Below are 19,704 nucleotides of genomic sequence, written 5' to 3' on the forward strand. Positions count from 1 at the left end.
AACAAGCACTAGTATTTTCTCAGGATCAGCTGACTCCAATAAAGAAATGTGAAGTATTCGGGCCACATCTCACGCCTTAATGTCATGTAAGTCAGAAAAAAATGATTGTGAAATGGGAATTAAGAAGTTATTAGTACTAGAATTTTTAAAATTAAATTTATAAGATTAGACAACTATCTGTGTAAATTAAGAGATATCTTTGATTTTAAAGCATGTCAAAACAATGAGAGGAAAAAAATGACTGAAACACAGACAATAGCTATTCTTGCAGACCTGAAAGAAACTTTGTCAAATGAAATATATAAAATGATTTTTGGAAGAGCCTACTTACTTACCAGCCAGAGTTACCGTGGCCAAACTGTAGGTCTATCTATACTACATGTGGCATTGTTACTTATTAAGCCCTTTGTGGGGTTTTATAATAAACACTGCTGTTGGTATTACTTCTTAGGCATGTGAATATAATTGGTATGATGATATGCAACTTAAAAAAGTCTATGATGACACATGGCAAACCTACTGTTTAAAGTTACCAATATGTTTTAATGTACTCATAATCATCTTTATCATTTATAAGTCTCATTTTGTAAGAATTACTGAGAAGAAAAATCCATAAGACATCATGTTTTCAGGCATCTTAAAATTAGACAGTGCATCAAATAAAATAATTAAACTTTCCATATTTAAATACTTCTAAACTGCTCTTTCAAACTGATAAGCTCTTACTACACTGACTAACCAACAAGGGTAAATTACTTAGCAAAAAAGAGGGAAAAGAATTCTTCATCAGTGATTCCCAATGAAGAGCAGTAGAAGAGAAGTTATTAATTGGGGAAAAGGTGGTGATAAGGGTAGTATTCATCAGGATGAGAATGTTACTAAGACGGTGTACCATATGTGGTCAAAACAAAATTGTGAGTCACTAGTTTGTGTACACTCTGAAGAACAAGCTTTCATCCTCTGAAAATATAAAGCAATGTACATATTATTTTGTTTTATAAATATCCCTTCCCCATCCCGGTTGTTTTCAAAAAGTGTCAAAAAACACACTGAATACTATCTTTTTGGTTTTAAGCCAATGAAATTTAAAAAGGGACCAAAAAACAAAAAACCCCTAGGCCAAACAGAGCCAAAAAAACCCACAACACTCGTGTGTGTGTGTGTATACATACACACACACACACGAAATGAACATGATATGAACTTTTGCTACAAGTGAACAATGACTATAAAATACAGAAATAAATTCATAATTAGTAGTATATGAAAATGTTAGCAAACTTAAAGCAACATACCTTTCTTTTCCTGGTTCTGGGTCTTTCTCAGCTTGAGCCTGTAACATAATTCCACATTTTATTAGAGGCTATTCTACTGGATTTTAAATATTTAATTCATCAATGCAATGCTCTCAGTTCTTAAAATCTTTGCTAAAAATCAGGACCATACCTTAAAAATAAATCAAAAGAGCTAGTTTTCTGTGTCCACAAAACTACCAGGTTCTAGAATTTTTTTCTCATTAGATAAAGAGCTCTTAATTAGATTATACTGAATAACTGACATGGCAATTAAGGAGAAAAATAAGTTTCATATAAATAAGAAATTTTTCTAACTTTAAAAGCCTAGAAACACCACCTTTTGCTAAGAATAAAAAGAACCTGAAAAATCAACATCTTTATTGGGTAATTATTACTTAAAAAGTCTTCTACTTATAAGGGAGACTAGTTGACTTAAAAAGCTTTCTACTCAAAACACCTAGAAGTGCTGAACAAACCTTAACAATAATCCTTTTAAACATATATCTGAATCACCAAGAAAAGCAATGTCCTGGAGCCCAAAATGGAAGCAGGAGTTAAAATTCAGTGCCTATAAACCAAGTACTGGTCCAGGCATTCAGGATATATCAGTGAACAAAACAGCAAAAATGTCTGCCCTCTAGAGCTTATATATACTAACTGAAGGCTTTTTCTGTAGGAATCACGTATACTCTGAGTTGAGAATTATCCTTCTTTTTTAAGATTAAAAACCAAGAACTTCACTTTAAAGAAATTGAATAATGTGCCTAGAGGATTCCTGGGATGGGTGTTGGGAGTTCCACCAGAGTAAAGGCCTGCTTTTACTGGGGTGTGGGGCATCCAGTCTACATCATAATGCTATATAACCGAAATTAAGACGGCAGTTGATAAGCCCCATCCACAACGTTCACAAGTAGTCTTCCCATTCACAGAAGCTTGTTAGAGAGAGAGAAAAAAAGCCCTATATGATAGTAGAGAAAATCTATACTAGATATGTGTATTAGCTAACTTGCTTCTTTAGTCATAAATGAATAAAAGAGAAAAATGCAGAAGAGAGAAAATAAGCATACAAAACTGGGTGAAGATATTTCAGAGAACTGAACAGCTTTAAAAACAACTCTAAAGAATTTTTATAAAGGAAAATTCAATACAATAGGATCCCCAAAATCAGTACAGGTGTTATTTCCAGAAAGATAAAACATTAAAATTTAAAAGAAGAAATAATCAAATAAGAGGAAAACTTTTCCTCAGGTGAAGAAACATATTAATCTTTAGATTTTATAAATTCACTGAGTGCTCTAAGCAGGCTATAGGAAAAAATTAGTCTTAAACCAAGATAAAACCTTGCTCAAAGCATCAGCCATACCGATCCTCCTTGGAGTTCTTGAATCACCAAATACGTCCTTAAGGCCTTAGCTCTTGCTTTTCTAAAAACCTCTTCTTGACATATTCGGAGAGCTTGCTCTCTTACTTCCTTCAGGTCTCTCAAACAACTCGTCCTCAGAGGGGCTATCCCTGACCACTCCAAAATACACATCCCCTCATCCATCACTCTCCATCCCTTTATCTGGATTTATTTGTCTCCATAGCACTTCATAGCATTTTTTACCACCTGACATTATATAAACACATATATACATATAAAAGGATTATAAATAAATACATATATATTTCTCTTCTATTTATAGTCTGGCTCTTCCACTAAAATATAAGCTCCTGAGAAGTGGAACATTGACTCCTGTTTATCAACGTATTCTAATGTCTAAAACAGTGCTGGCGTAGAGAAGGAATTAGATAAATATTTGTTTAATGAATTAATGAACAAACGCTAAAAGCTTTCAGAGAGAAAAACACAGAATACAACAAGGTATGATTAGCATCAGCCTTCTCCTTAACAATACCTAGTTAAGAAAAACGATGAAAGGAAAAACAATCTGAGCAAAGAAATCTCCGCCTAGATAAACTATCAACAAAATATGTAAGAGCAAAATAAAGTCATTTTCAAATATGCAGGGGTTCAGAAAGTTTACTACCCACACATACTTTCTGGGGAAAATTATTTAACAATGTACTCTTGCCAGTTGAAAAGTAATCCAAAAGAGTGGGAGACACAGAATCTAAGAAACAACAGAAGTAACTTAGAAGAGCAATAAAAAGAAAATCAAAAGTGTATACACATCTTCCTTGACTTAACAATGGGGTTATGTCCCAACAAACCCATCCTAAGTTGAAAATATCGTTAAGTCAAAAATGCATTTAAGGGGCCCACCCAGTGGCACAGTGGTTAAGTTTGCCTGCTCTGCTTCTGAGGCCTGGAGTTCACAGGTTCATATCCTGGGCATGGACCTACACACCAATCATTAAGCCATGCTGTGGTGGCATCCCACATACAAAAATAGAGGAAGACGGGCACAGATGTTAGCTCAGGGCCAATCTTCCTGGGGGGGGGGGGGGGGAGATCCCTGATGGTCTAGTGGTTAAAGTTCAGCACGCTCCACTTCGGTGACCCAGGTTTGGTTCCTGGGCATGGACCTACACCACCCGTCGGCAGATATGCTGTGGCGGCAACCCACATACAAAATAGAGGAAGACTGGCACAGACATTAGCTCACGGTCACTATTCCTCAAGCAAAAAGAGGAAGACTGGGAACAGATGTTAGCTCAGGGCACATCTTCCTCAGCCAAAAAAAAAAAAAGAGCCAGCCCTGAAGGCCTAGTGGTTAAAGTTCGGCACACTCTGCTTCGGAAGCCCGGGTTTGGTTCTTGGGCGAGGAACCACACCATTCGTCTCTCGGTAGCCATGTTGTGGTGGCAGCTCACATAAAAGAACTAGAAGGACCTACAACTAGAATATACAACTACGTACTGGGGTTTTGGGGAGGAAAAAAAAAAAAGAGGAAGATTGGCAACAGATGTTAGTTCAGGGCAAACCTTTCCCAGCAAAAAATTAAAAAAAAAAAAAAAATGCATTTAACACACCTAACCTACTGAACACCATAGCTTAGCCTAGCCTACCTTAAACATGCTCAGAACACCTACATTAGCCTATGGTTGGGCAAAATCATCTAACACAAAGCCTATTTTACAATAAAGTGTTGAATAGTTCATGTAATTTATTGAATATTGTACTGAAAGTGAAAAACAGATTGTATGGGTACAGAATGGTTCAAGAGTATGGGCTGTTTACCCTCTCGATCACGTGGCTGACTGGGAGTTGCAGCTTGCTGCCGCTGCCCAGCATCACGAAAGAGTATCATATTGCTAGCCTGGGGAAAGATCAAAATTCAAAATTCAAAGTACAGTTTCTACTGAACACCTATCACTTTCACACCATCGTAAAGTTGAAAAATCATAAGGTGAACCATCGTTAAGTCGGGGACCTGTAGTTGCTTTACGAAGCTAAAAGCCATAAATTTAGAACAAGGAGTCAGAAGAATAGCTCTAAGAGAGTAGATTCTATTCAACAAATACTAATTAAGTTATATGACTTGAGTAACATGAAGAAAGTCTTTTTTTCCTCTCAACCACAAAAAACAACTCCTAACTGTATAGGAAAGCCATTAACCAAATACTGAAGAAAAAAAAACCATAACATCATTTTGAGAAATGACTGAGAATATTACAAAGTCACGTCCAAGTGTACAAGTTATAGACGCAAACTGTATTTCCTTCTTCATAGACTCATTCTTGTTACTACTTAATCTTGCAGTAAATATCTTCATAACCAAGATATCAAAAATGTACATATTGGTTTTCAGTACTTAGAATTAAGCCTTCGGGCTCCATGTGCAGGGTAACTATAGAACCTTTATAACTTTAGAACCTTTAGTTATAGAACTAAAGGTTGTACCATACCACACGTGGAAGTAACATTACAGGTAACAAAAATGGTGGGGTAGTATTGAAGAGAGGGTAATATAAAGATGTTAATTAACTCATTATAAACATGATAAATTTGGGCCGGCCCCGTGGCTTAGTGGTTAAGTGAGCGCACTCCACTGCTGGCGACCCGGGTTCGGATCCCGGGCTCGCACCGACGCGCTGCTTCTCCGGCCATGCTGAGGCTGCGTCCCACATACAGCAACTAGAAGGATGTGCAGCTATGACACACAACTATCTACTGGGGCTTTGTGGGGAAAAAATAAAAAAAAATAAAAAAAAACAAAAAAAAAAAACATGATAAATTAAAAACTGTTATTAAAAAAATCTGGGGGTAGGATTTATTTCCATTTCATAGTCTAGCTCAGGCTTTCATTACTTCTCAGACAGACCATTACAATACCTTGAAATTAGTCTACCTGCCTCTAGGATACAATACATCATTTGTTGAACGGATATAACGGACACTATGTGACATGTGCAAGAGATTATGAGGCTAGCTTATCAGTGGTGAAGCCAAGTTTTTCACAATAAGCCTAATGTGCTCTCCAATTAAATGAGCTGTAAGAATAAGGTTCTGAGTAAGGGCTTGGGAAGTTAAGTATCAATACAAGCATTGCAATCATATTAAATGTTATTTAAACTTTGGCAATTTACAACGCATCTTGAATTTTGTAGTAGCTTATTACTATCATGAATGTCAATTAATACCACATGATAGATAATATAGACACGCAAATTGACAGATATTCCACATGGGCCCAACCTTGCTTTTTAACTTGATCACCCATTACTCCCCTCACCCATCCTCTGCTCTAACCAAACTGAACTCAATATTCTTCATCCCAATCCTTTCCCCAGTCCTATCAACAGGCAGAGGTTTTACGTAATTTTCACTTGTTTCATTTTTTAAGTCCAAGAATTTGAGACCATATTTCTGGAAGAAAAATTTCTGTATAGTCAGCGTTTACTATAATTCTTAACATAGCTGAACAAAGTAATAACTTGAAAAATATCAAAAACACAAATTTTAGAAAATACAATGTTCTACTGAAAAAAAAATTGCTAAAAACTTTAAAAATTCTTTCCAAATTATCAGGTTAAACAAGCCACTCAAATTTGTGCTGAAACCTATTATGATGCATTTACTTATAGGAGCTCTATTTAATCTGGTTTTAAAGATTTTATTTATTCAGTTTTTTCCCCCCAAAGCCCCAGTAGATAGTTGTATGTCATAGGTTCACATCCTTCTAGTTGCTGTACGTGGGACCCGGCCTCACGTTGGACGGAGAAGTGGTGCCTCGGGGCGCTCCCGGGATCCGAACCCGGGCCGCCAGCATCAGAGCGCGCGCACTTAACTGCTAAGCCACGGAGCCGGCCCTAATCTGGTTTTAGATGATGAAATTTTTTCTTTTTCTTGAGCGCACACAAAATTTTTGGCAGATTAACAAACAAAAACATGCAGACACCAAATATAAGACCCTACTATTTACCTCCTGTTATTGAGATATAATGAAACTAAGAGAAAATAAACGAGTTTGAATGTAATTCTCTCAAAGGTGGACCATTCATAGATGGCATGCGTGTATTATTACTGTGTAAGCCAAGAACCTGTCAAATCTTATTTCTTATGCAAGAGAGTTTATAATAAATATAATTTAAACAAATAAAAGAATAAAACTTCTTTCTATCAGAAGGAAGCCAAAATGGCCTCAAAACACTCTGCAAAGTAAGCTCTGCATTCTGGAGATAATCATGTTACATAGATGGACTCACTCTACACATATGTCCATAAGTATCAGAAGGAATATATCACATTTTTCAAAATTACCTCAATTTATCCTCATTTAGACAAATTTATCGTGCTCCATAAAACACGAAAACTGGAATAGTGATTGCAAAACATAATTTTACAAGAAAGAATATCTAAACTCAGAACCAGTTTGGCTACTGCCCAAGAATAATTCTTAAAATTACCTTCAGAGTACATCTTCTAGCTTTGGGAGAATGATTTTTACAGCTTTCTTCATTTTCTAAAAGCACAAAAATCAATACAAAACAATCTTACCTCTGATGAGTCCATCTTTGGAGATAATGTGCAGGTCAATACATAGTCACCTATGTTCTGTGGATTTTGTTTCATAAAGCTGTACATTGACTGAGCAGATTCAGGACTATCTAACTGAAGAATTGCCTTTTGGAGAAGACAAAAAAAGTATCAATAGTTCCTAAACAAATTAAAAGTAGAATTTCCATATGAATCCAGCAATTCCACTTTCTGGTATATACCCCAAAAAATTGAAGGCTGAGACTTGAACAGATATTTGTATACCCCTGTTCATACCAGTATTACTCACAATAGCCAAAAGGTAGAAGCAACCCACGTGTTGATCAACAGATGAGTGGATAAACAAAATGTGGTATAAACATACAATGGAATATTACTCAGCCTTAAAAAGGAAGGACCAGTCTGACATATGCTGCAACACATGCTGAAAAACATCACGCTAGGTGAAATAAGCAAATCACAAAAGGACAAATATTGTATGACTCCACTTACATGAGGTACATAGAGTAGTCAAATTCATAGAGACAGAAAGTAGAATGGCAGAATGGTGGTTGCCAGGGGCTAGGAAGAGGGGCAATGGAGGGTTATTGTTCAATGGACATGGAGTTTCAGTTTGGGAAGAAAGAAAAAGTTCCGGAGAGGGATAGTGGTGATGGTTGCAAAACAATGTGAATGTACTTAATGCCACTCAACTGACACTTAAACATAATTAAAATGGTAAGTTTTGTTCTAAATATTTTACCACAATAAAAAAATTCCTTTACAACTTTTTAAAAGTATCAATAATTTTTCTTCCAGACTTCAAATATATGATTACACAAGTAAGGTTAAACCTCATTTCAAAGTAAACAAGAGAAAACAATCTTTAAAGTGTTGCAAAGTCAAGGCAAAATTGAAAAGGATGGTCAGTATTTTCACATCAGGATTAAAGATGTCTAAAGTAAAGGTTCAGAATTCCTTATGCCATCTGTCATCTCCCTTCCACACTATGCCACACTATTTCTAAAGTACCAGATATGCTCTATGCACCAGTTAAAAGCATGTCAGAAAAATTAATACCTACTTGTTGGTCAGTTAGGTACTTTTTATGAAGCAAACGTCAACTTTGACATGAAACCCTATCTTTCTAGGTAATATATGACTGATCAAAATCTAATTTTATAATGAACATATATCTGAATTAAATATTAAACAGGGAGGGCAAAGAAAATGTAAAGAGGTGGACAATTTCTTGTAAGAAGCCACATCATGTAAGGACAGAATGATCATTTTTTTTTTAATAATTTTATTTTTCCCCCAAAGCCCCCAGTAGGTAGTTGTATGTCATAGTTGCACATCCTTCTAGTTGCCGTATGTGGGACGCGGCCTCAGCATGGCGGGAGAAGCGGGGGCCGGCCCCGGAATGATCATTTTATACTTCTTTCCACATAAACTGCACAAAGAGACCTAACTCTCTCTGTTTTATGGCTAGAAGGAACTTCAGAAAATACCTGGTAACATCCTTTTATTGTACAATTAAGGACTAAAAGTGTAAACCAACTTAGCCAAGGTCACATAGGTAGTTAAGACTAAATGAATTCAAGTCTAAACTTCCCTGTAGGGCCTGCCTGTAGCTTAGTGGTTAAGTGCGCGCGCTCCGCTACCGGCGGCCCAGGTTCGGATCCCGGGCGCTCACCGATGCACTGTTTCTCTGGCCATGCTGAGGCCGCGTCCCACATACAGCAACTAGAAGGATGTGCAACTATGACATACAACTATCTACTGGGGCTTGGGGAAAAAAAGGAGGAGGATTGGCAATAGATGTTAGCTCAGAGCCGGTCTTCCTCAGCAAAAAGAGGAGGATTAGCATGGATGTTAGCTCAGGGCTGATCTTCCTCACAAAAAAAAATAAACAAACTTCCCTGTAACATAATGCTTTTTGCATACATTACCTCTCTCCCTTGTGCAACATTTACTTCCCCTTAAAACTAGGAGTTCTGAGGAGAGAGAGATCACCTCTTCCTTCTTGTCACAGTCCAGGAGAAAATATGCTGGTCTATCATAATTCCGCTAAAAGGTTGAATAATGTTTATAGGTGCTTCAGGTCAGAAGCTGAATTAAAAGTTGCAGACCATGAGACTATGGGGTTCAGTTATATATTCTTGACAGAACATACAGCTAAAATTAGGACCTTGTTACCTTGTTTTTATTACTTATAAATATGTGGTGATCCACTTTTCCAAACTGAAGTCCAATACAAAGTACACATTGAAGTCCATCTTCTGGTAAGTTATCAAGATGTACAAATCGACTGTAAATTTTATCCACATTTGCCTGTAGCTTTTTTTTAAGAAAACAGCACAGAAAAAGAGAAACAGAGCTGAAGTATCAGACTGTAAAACACAGATTAACAGCAATTTAACTTTTCAGAGGTCAGATGATATCCTCTCCCAAGAGTAAGAAAGTGACTATGTGGGTGAAGATAGTGAGGTCTTAGTTTTAGATTTGAGTAATGAGGGAAACAATATACCAGAACAGGAAGTATAATCTTTCTTCTAACAACATAGTATTTACCCAAAACACTTAATATACCCAAGCTACTAATATGGCTCCAGCATCTGGAAAATATTTTACATGAGGGACTACCATGACCCTTACATTTCTTATTTTTACCGAGAAGATCCATCTGACACCTCCATCACCTCAATATTTTAAAATTAGTACTCAGGTTTTCTTTAATTCCTAACAGGTGAATAAATAAACCAACCAATGTCTCTATCAACTAAACAAGTGTACAAAAGCATTTAAATGCAAAACTCACCTCTGTGTCATTTTCTTTAGTCAAGGTTGTAAATAAAGCTTCCTAGAAAGGCAAAACAGACGAAGATGGGAGGTGTAAGCTCTTCCTCCTTCATATATTTAACTAGTCAAGATTTATAATAAAATAACCTATATGAATAAGCATTAAGCACTATTTCATAAAATGAAGAATCAGCAAAAGTTCTGTTCCTTCCAAAAATCTTTCTCTCTTCCTAAACAAGTTATCCAAGTCCCATCCTACCCATACACCTTAATTCTTCCTATTCCTCTAAGTACATTAAAGATTAAAAAAGTGGTACCATTTAGGGGAGGACACTCAAATTAACATACAAAGAATAAGAGATTTACTTTAGCAAACAGTAAGAGAATTCAAATTATAAAACAAAAAGTTAATTAAGCAAAGTAGGGAATGAGGAAGAACAGAGATGTAGGGTAGTGAAAAAACAGAACCGGGTATTAAGTGTACAGCAATTTGGTGCTATTGAATTAGAAAAAGGCAAAGAATGGCATGAGACAAGGATGTCAAAGCTGGGAGAGACTAGCTACTGGTAAGGTCACATGTATAGGAAAGGAACTTTATCTTATGAGACTATGGTTCTTAAACATTTTTTTTTCTTCGACACTACTGACGTGTAAAACAATCTCAGCAATTATATCACGTTAGAGTGATTCTCAATGGAAGGCTTTTCCAAATTACATGCACTTCCACCTTCCTCTAGAGATTCTAATATCTCTGCTTCATGTCTCTTAGCAGTTGACAGTAAATGTTTGTAGGCCACACGGAAATAAGGAAGGGTTTCTAAATCAGTTGAATTTGAATTTTATGTCAGTCTCATGACTTTGTGGAGAAAGGTTTTAAGAGAGACAAAACTGGGGCCGGCCCCGTGGCTTGGTGGTTAAGTGAGCGCGCTCCACTGCTGGCGACCCGGGTTCGGATCCCGGGCTCGCACCGACGCGCTGCTTCTCCGGCCATGCTGAGGCCGCGTCCCACATGCAGCAACTAGAAGGATGTGCAGCTATGACACACAACTATCTACTGGGGCTTTGGGGGGGAAAAATAAATAAATAAATAAAAAAATCTCAAAAAAAAAAAAAAAAAAAAAAGACCAATTTAATAAAAAAAAAAGAGAGACAAAACTGAAGGTAGAAAAAATATAAAGAACAACTACTTCAGTAGGAGTTTTTAAGAGGTGAAGCAATGGTGGATGGGATGAAGAGGGAACAAATTCCAGAATATTTACGAGTTAAAATAGACAGGACCTAGTGACGGACTGGTTGTTGAGAAATGAGAGAAAAACGTTAAAGATAATCTCCGGGATTCTAGTTTGGATAACAGATAATGGCAGTGAGATAAGAACAGAGCTCTCTACAGACAATAGTTTTCAACTTTTTCTCCATTTCAACATACATGAGGGATTGGATTCCCTCAATATGGAAGTAACTCTTTCACAGTGGGATGGGAGACTGGAGGGAAAGGAAGCTTTCTCAGGGTCTGAAAGAAAACATGTAACCCAGAGAAGAAAACCAGAAAACATAACAGACTACAACAAATCTGATAAGAAAATTTAACAATATTCTAGTAAAGATGATGGCAAGTCTATTATTTACCTCATCTTTTATATTCATGTTTTCAGGAGCCATACTTATTGAGAGTTGATTTCCATCCACTGATATTGGGAAGCAGGTATAAAATTTTACCATAGAATCTGCAGATTTTCTATTTATCTCTATAAATGCCTTTTAAAATAGAAATCACAAGAACAAAAAAAATGTCTTATTTAAGTTGCTTTTTCTTGAAAAGATTTAATACTTAAGAATAAATAAACTGAATAACTTAGTAAACATTTTTAAGATAAAAAATGCATTCTTCAGAAAGGTGAGGCCAACAGACTCAGAATATTACAACCATAAGCATGAAATAATGAATGACTAAACTCATAAGTCAATACAAAAGAGAGAAATAGGAGTGGACATCACAGTAAACAACATTAAGGAAAATCTCATTTATCTTAACCATCACTGTATCCTTAGTACCTAGAGCAGTATCTAGCATATAGAAGACTTTTAATGAATATTTGTTAAGTGAATAAATTTAATGATTGATAAAGAGAAATAAAAGAACCAAAAAAATGTGTAATGATTCCAAAGTTATTTTTTATTTTATTGTTTTCATAAGTGTAAAACTGTAGCTCCATATATTTTGGTTTTAATTTTCAGACCTGGCTAAGTAAAGAGGTTGAACATTCTTTCGTATGTTTGATAGTTAACGAGGTGGAAACCTTCCACGTATTTGTTTATAGTTGTAACTTTTTTTTTAATGAATTATCTATGTCATTTGCCAATTTATTTATTGAACTTTTAATATTTTATAGCATAATGTGGATATGAATTGTTTCCCATTTTACACAAATATTTTTAATGTTTTATTTCCATTTTTCTTTGATTATGTTAATTTTAATTTTACAAATGTTTAAAATGTTTATTTATATGATTGAATCTGGTATCTCTCCATATAATTTCTAGAAAAGTATCATAATTCTATTTAACTCTAATCAAACCTAGACAGACAATAATCTAGATTTTCTGCATGTGGATTTTATATTTATCTAATTATATATCTACTTCGGTATATCATGTAAAGTACGTATTTGAGTTATTTCTTCCCAGATCCCCACAATTTTCCCCTATTTCAATGTATTGTCACATAAAAAAATTCTTACATTAAAAAATGCATTCCTTTTTATTCTTGTCTGTCTCTAAACATTACAAATAATCTGCTTTTTAAAAACAGCTTTATTGAAATATAATTTACATAACATAAAGTTCACCTACTCAAGTATACAATTCGATGGTTTTTAGTATAGTTAGAGAGTTGTGCAACCACTCAGATGGTATACTTTTAACATGATGTGAAATTGCATATAACTCACTTCTATTCACTCTTCTCTCCTACTGTTTTCTTAAGTGCACTGGCTCCAATGACCATCAAACATATATATCCTACTCTGCTCTCAAGGTCTCCAGTGATCACCAACTCCTTTATATTGTAAGAACACTACTAACCACCCCCCTAATGATGTCATTTCCATTATTTAAACTTTCCTGAAATCTCACCTCCGATAAAATACCTTCCACAAGTTGTTCATTATTAACAATATGTTTTGTTTTAAAATGACAAAAGCAATATACTTATTACAGTAAACTTAAAACATACAGATAAAACTAGGCTGTTGTAAGTACTGATGACATCATTAGTCTGAGTCCGAAAATGGTTACTTCCCATTTAAGTATAATTGGTAAAAGAAATACCAGTAAAAGAGTACTCCACAAAATTTCATAAGTCATTTAAAAAACTCTGTATTAATAAATACTAAAGATGTAAAACATTTTCTATTAAACTAGAATTTTGAGCAAAGCTTTGACAAATTAGTAAGCCATCCTCCCATTATTAAAACTATGATTAGAATACTACTAAAATAAGCGATATCTGTGTTTTATATTTTAAAAATCCCTTAGCTTGAGACAGCTTATTTTGAGGTGCTGCTTTTAAACCCTTTCTTTCTAGTTTTGTGAACGTAAATGTTTTTCAAAATGTGCTTACAGACAATATGAACAGCTACTATCAACCCTTACCTTATTATGAGATGATAAAATCAAAATATCCTTTAAACCACCAAATGGTTTTACTAGGTTGTAAACTTCTTCTATAGAATATCCTTTATTAGGCAAATTAGAAATAAGTACCACACACACTTCCTCTGTTTCCTTCAAAACAAATTTAAGAATTGACATTAAAATTTCTTTAACTACTTTTATATTTACTTAAGTTTATACTGCAGATCATAAGTTATGTTAGTATTTAAATTCCATTTAATACTAAATCTGATCAATTCAGAAGGCTGGTCTGAATCTCAAATTAAAAACAAAACAAAATGCAAATTTCCTCTCTTCAAGTACATAGAATAATTTCAGTCATACCATCTGTCATCTAGTCAAGATCTTTAGTTCTCTTTTTCAACTGCTGTTTAAAAATACAAGTTTAAAAACACAAATTACCTGCCTCTGACAACTCCTTCCTTTCACATACTGCTGCCATTCTTGTGCCTTGTGATGCGAACACCCCCTAGCTCCATATCAGTGCATATCCTTTTATCTTACTGAATAAAATAATCACTTAGGCAATAAAAAAAAGCTTACCTAGTCTCTTAGGATCCTTAGCCCATAACCCAATCCCCACTACAAAGTAAATACTTTCATTTCTGCCTTCTCTTCTCTCACATCTATTTTATTCTTCAAGATGACTCTCATCAATGCCAATTTTTCCTTTAGTGGATGTCAGGGAAATCCCCAAAGGTGTACTATAATAAATTGGCAACTTGTGACTTTCTTTTGGAAGAAAAAAAAAGGGTGGGCAGTTATAATTTTCATAAACTAGTTGAGAATGATTTTTAACTAGCACGTCAATTGTATTCATAAATGGTTTCTTCTAAAGTCCTTTAAGTGAATCTAAAATACTCTATTGGTGCTTTAAAATACTCTTGCTAAAACAAAACTTAGTTACTATTTGAAGAATGGATCTACCAGTCAAAAATAAACTTATGCTTAGCACCTGAATGATCTCAAGATCTTAACCAGCAAAATCTAAATTAGTGAGATTTTAATACATTCATAATGACAAATGTAACCAAAGGAAAACAATAAAGTGAGCTTTATGCCCTTCAAAGAAAACTACAAACCTCACTTGCTCCTCTAAAAAATGCAAAGAACAACTGACATTCTAAATAGAGACATTATCTCCCATTTGTCTCGAAGAAAAAAAGAAGAAAAGAATTCACAAAATTCTATTGTGTCTAAAATGAAAACCTGTTGTCTACTTAAAAACCCATTTTGGCCTAAAATTTTGATCTTAGTGAAAAGTAATCCTCAAAAACATGCACATTTAACGATAATCTGCACGTAAATTTTTGTGACTGACTTTGTAACTCGAGATTTTTGAACTCAAACCATATTTTAAAAGTCACAAATGACTGGGATTTTTCACCAGGCCAAATCCTATACATTCTTTACCTAGGTTTTTAGTAAGAAAAACGTTGTGTTAAAATTTCTTAGGCTTTTAAAAAGTAAGTGAAAAATAAAAGCTGACCTTGTTAACTGGTTCATTTTCTGCAGCCTCCAAAGCAGCTTCTTAAGACACAAAATAAAGTAAGAATTCATGCAGATTTTTATTTATCAAGATCCCACTTTATTCCGTAATGGATTAAACAGTAGCTACATGAAAATGTATACAACTGACAAAAGTCTAGAGAATTTAAGTAGGAAATAGCTACAGAAGTAAAATTGAGGGGCCAGCCCGGTGGCGCAGCAGTTAGGTGCGCGATCCGCTTCCGCGGCCCAGGGTTCACAAGTGTGGATCCCGGGCACGCCACTTGTCAAGCCACGTTGTGGCAGCGTCCCATATAAAGTAGAGGAAGATGGGCACAGATGTCAGCCCAGGGCCAGTCTTCCTCAGCAAAAAGGGGAAGGTTGGAATTGGATGTTAGCTCAGGGCTGATCTTCCTCACACACACAAAAAAGAAGTAAAATTGGCTTTTAAATCGTTATGTTTAGTTTTATTCCTTCTGAGAGCAAAATTTAAGAGTAATCAAGAGACAGGGTGAAGATTTGAAGCGTAATATTCTTTTTTTGTGTGAGGAAGATCAGCCCTGAGCTAACATCCGTGCTAATCCTCCTCTTTTTGCTGAGGAAGACTGGCTCTGAGCTAACATCTATTGCCAATCCTCCTCCTTTTTTTTCCCCCCAAAGCCCCAGCAGATAGTTGTATGTCACCGTTGCACATCCTTCCAGTTGCTGTACGTGGGACACGGCCTCAGCATGGCCAGAGAAGCGGTGCGTCAGTGCACGCCCGGGATCCAAACCCGGGCCGCCAGTAGCGGAGCACGTGCACTCAACCGTTAAGCCATGGGGCCGGCCCAGAATCGTAATATTCTTAATTTCACTTAGGTATGACCTTGGTGTTATAAAAAGTATATATGGGACACAAAATTAAATACCTTATTTTCTTAAAATTTAACTTTCTATCTTTACACATAAGAGAACAAAATAAAATTTGTATTGACCTACCTGAAACAGTTTCTTTAGCACTATTTTCAGTGGTTTTGACTTCCATACTGGTCTTTATTTCAGAGTTTTCTGCAGGAAATAGTCTGCTTTAATAGTCTAGAAAAACATGCTAATATAATTAACTAATGAAACTAAAACGGAACTTAAACTAGTTTATATTTTGTCACTTAAAGTATCCTTAGGCTGACCTGATTTAAGTCAAAGGTAATATAAACTTCTCTTAGAAAAACAAAACAATCCCTTTGAAGATTTTTAAGCAGTAATTTCAAAATATACCTCAAATGTACACCAAGAGGATCTAAAGAAAAGAAAGCACTGAATGACAGCATTTCAAGCTTACCTTGTATAATCATAGGTTTATTGGCGTCTTTGTTTTTGACAATGCCAGCCTTTTTGACTTCTAGAGACTTCTTTCCACTCGATTTTGCTTTTAAAAGTAGAATTGAACCATTATTCTACAGGTCTGTTTGATCATTTAGCATGTTTCATACCAACGTATTAGTAAATAAGTAGTTCAACTTTATTATAAAAGCATTTCTTTTCCATCTATTTATTATTTCCGTTTATTTTCAGTATCTATTCACCAATAAGATTAAAAGTGCATACAATTTTTGTTGATGGCCATTAATGAGCCACTAGAGCCACAAGTTTAACTCTCACGTGGCAGAAGCACATCATAATCACACAAAAAAATCATATTTTATAATTTCTACAAGGGTTTTTTAAAATTACATTAGTCTATTGGAAAAATGTATTAATTTATATTTAATTTATAATTAACAGATCATGTTAGTTTCAATACGTTACATTTATTTAAAATACTGTTCCATTTCTTTATGGAGGAAATACATTCTTATAACAGAAAGAAAAATCTTTAAAGTAACAAATATCAGAGGAATTGTACAGGCTGGGGAAGATAGTATGAAGTGACAGCTCTAAAAAAATGAGGGAAACAAAGATTAAACAATTTGTTTGGGGGTTGGGGTGGGGGGTAAAACAGCCTGTGATTACACAGCTGTCAAAAATGTTTCCTACTTTGGGCCAGCCCAGGTGGCCTAGTGGTTAAGTTCGGCACACACTGCTTCGGTGGCCTGGGTTCGGTTCCTGAATGCAGACCTACACCACTCGTCAGTGGCCATGCTGTGACAGCCCACATACAAAATAGAGGAATACTGGCAACAGATGTTAGCTCAGGGTGACTCTTCCTCAGCAAAAAAAGGTTTCTGACACAAAAATATATCTGCAGTGGCAGATACTGTCAAAGACCAAAGTACCAAAAATTAAAAGTCCTGTATGTGTCAGGTTTTAAATATCAAAGAAGTATCTACCAAACTTTTCAGGATATTAGACAATGCAAGTTATGAATTTAAAACTTGCTTTTGATATTATGTTTATTATATTCTTTAACGCAGAATTAAGAATAAGCTTAATAAAACCTCTCCTTCCCAATAGTCTTACCTGTCTTGATTGAAGCTTTATTACCTTTAGCAGCTACTGTTACCACAGATTTTACAGAACCTGCTGATTTCCCTAAATGATAAAAGCTGCAGTCAAAACTGGTTTATTTATCTAGTATCAACAATCCCTAAAGAACCTCACAAAGAACCTAAGAGCAACAGACTATATTTTATTCAAAACATAAAATGCTACCACCTTTGGCGACACAGGTCATTTTCTAAATCTAGCAATGACGATAATTTCTTCAGGAAGAAAAACATCACTGAAATAAGAATTCACCTCCCCACTGGGGTACTTAAAAAGAGCATTCAGGCAAATGTGGATCAACTAGAAGCAAACTCACTAACTGCAAGAATATAAAAACAATCTCATGATGCTTTTAATGATTCCAAAAGCAGTTCTATTTAGGGCCTCCCAGCCCATGCTTCCTTGGCTCCCACTTGACTGAAAAACATGCAAGAACACCTACATCGTGGTCAGGTCACATAAATATTGCTTTGACTCATTCCTAGTGGGCCCTATCTGAACAGGACTACTTAAATTGCTGTGACCCTTTTTTGTACATACACATCTATTACTTACTGTTGCTTATTTTTCAAGATGATGTTTATTGTCATCAAAGTGTCACTGAAAAGATCACCAGAGAGCCAAAACCCTTTCCATTTAGAGAACAGGAGGTTTAGCTTTGAAAATTAGGATTCATAACAACTAGCAAGGTAGTATGAGGAAAAAGCCCAGGATCAGGTCAGTAGATCCAAGTTGAATTCCAAGTAAAGCTGTGAAGACTTGGGGCATTAACTGATTTCTGTGCACGTTTCCCCAACTATAAACAAGGGTGGCGATCACTATAATTACCTAACCAGACTCTTATGAAAATATGCGTATGCTTTTGAAAAGTTATCATACAAATAAAAAGAATTATTGACAGCCACAAAAATCAATCGAAATAGTTCACAAATCCACCCTTTATATCCAAAGACAGACCCTAATCTTCACTCAAAAAGAGCAACACGAATCCTTATACAGACCGTCACTTAACTAATCATTTCTTAGTCAATTCCAAGTTTTGCCAGACTGCAGTAATCTGAGCCCCAATGGGCCCTTAAGGTATTTCTTTCACTACTCCTGTTATGACCACAAGTCAATCCACTTTACTACTTCTAGGGTGCCAAAACTTAAGGAAAAAATATCTAGAATTAATTTCCAACAGTTAAGTGGTGGCTAGTGGCTTTAGTGCCCACTCCCCCAAATCGCCACCAGTGAATCTCATAAACCTACTATAAAAGTAATATCAAACTGCTAAATAAATGTACCTTCAAAACAAGTTTTCTAGCCACCCCTGACCTCTTCTGATTACTGCTTCTAAGGAACTACTATACGAAAATTCTAGATCTGCCACCAACAATGGTATTTGCTAGTTCAAGGCTGCTTCTGTTCCTTTCTACCATTATAGGGAAGACAATTGAACACACTGATCTCTAACCACTTAAAAAGATGACCCTGAATTAACCAGTATTTAGCAGAAATGGGAGGGAAAGTAAAAAGGATAATGCTAGGGGAAAGAGAAAAAAATTAATAATTACTTTAAAATCCACTATAGTCCATAAAAACTACAAAGAGAACATAATTTGCTGTAAGTTTATCTGGACTTTCTCTATAAAAGAAAGTATATAAAGAGAGGACCTCAATAAAAGAGAAAGAGGGAAATATCTCTGATATTCACATCATGAGAAACAGTTTCCCAGTTAAATTATCTTTAAATAATCTTAAATTACTACAAGGAAAGAACATTATCTACTATATCTCCTTTCTCAAAATTTCCAGATGACTATAAATTTCAAAGATTAGCATATACTTGGCACATACTATACTATATCACATGAAATACAAGACTACTGCTATATATTTCTTAAATAATTTAAAGTTAACTAATATGTATAGAATCCTAATAAAAGACCTACCTGAAGATTTATTCACTTTGGCTGCAGACGTCTTGGCTTGCCCAGTTTTGGCTAAAATAACAAGAAAAAATATTATCAATAAAACATTACAAATAACATCATTTAGATTTAGGAAAGAGCTAACCTG

At 35.3% G+C, this 19,704-nt stretch overlaps 1 protein-coding gene across 9 annotated transcripts in view; it reads right to left on the reverse strand.

Annotated features, from left to right (window-relative positions):
• The window catches only part of ZNF638 (zinc finger protein 638), an 85,270-nt gene that overhangs the window by 13,734 nt on the left and 51,832 nt on the right, over positions 1-19,704 (reverse strand). For 4 of the 9 annotated variants that reach the window (XM_087436594.1, XM_087436595.1, XM_087436593.1 and 1 more), the window contains 11 exons: positions 19,578-19,628; positions 17,617-17,688; positions 16,499-16,585; positions 16,159-16,227; positions 15,182-15,222; positions 13,672-13,803; positions 11,647-11,775; positions 10,040-10,081; positions 9,418-9,558; positions 7,240-7,365; positions 1,296-1,333 (listed from right to left, as the gene is read on the reverse strand). In XM_087436594.1, the coding sequence (XP_087292720.1) occupies positions 1,296-1,333; positions 7,240-7,365; positions 9,418-9,558; positions 10,040-10,081; positions 11,647-11,775; positions 13,672-13,803; positions 15,182-15,222; positions 16,159-16,227; positions 16,499-16,585; positions 17,617-17,688; positions 19,578-19,628 (928 nt within the window). The remainder of the gene's footprint in view (positions 1-1,295; positions 1,334-7,239; positions 7,366-9,417; positions 9,559-10,039; positions 10,082-11,646; positions 11,776-13,671; positions 13,804-15,181; positions 15,223-16,158; positions 16,228-16,498; positions 16,586-17,616; positions 17,689-19,577; positions 19,629-19,704) is intronic. The other 5 variants (XM_087436590.1, XM_087436589.1, XM_087436591.1 and 2 more) reach the window with 4 other exon arrangements.

This window comes from Ceratotherium simum, chromosome 11 (genome assembly GCF_057802395.1).
Source record: "Ceratotherium simum simum isolate JZ-2026a chromosome 11, ASM5780239v1, whole genome shotgun sequence".
Lineage (NCBI taxonomy): Eukaryota > Metazoa > Chordata > Mammalia > Perissodactyla > Rhinocerotidae > Ceratotherium > Ceratotherium simum.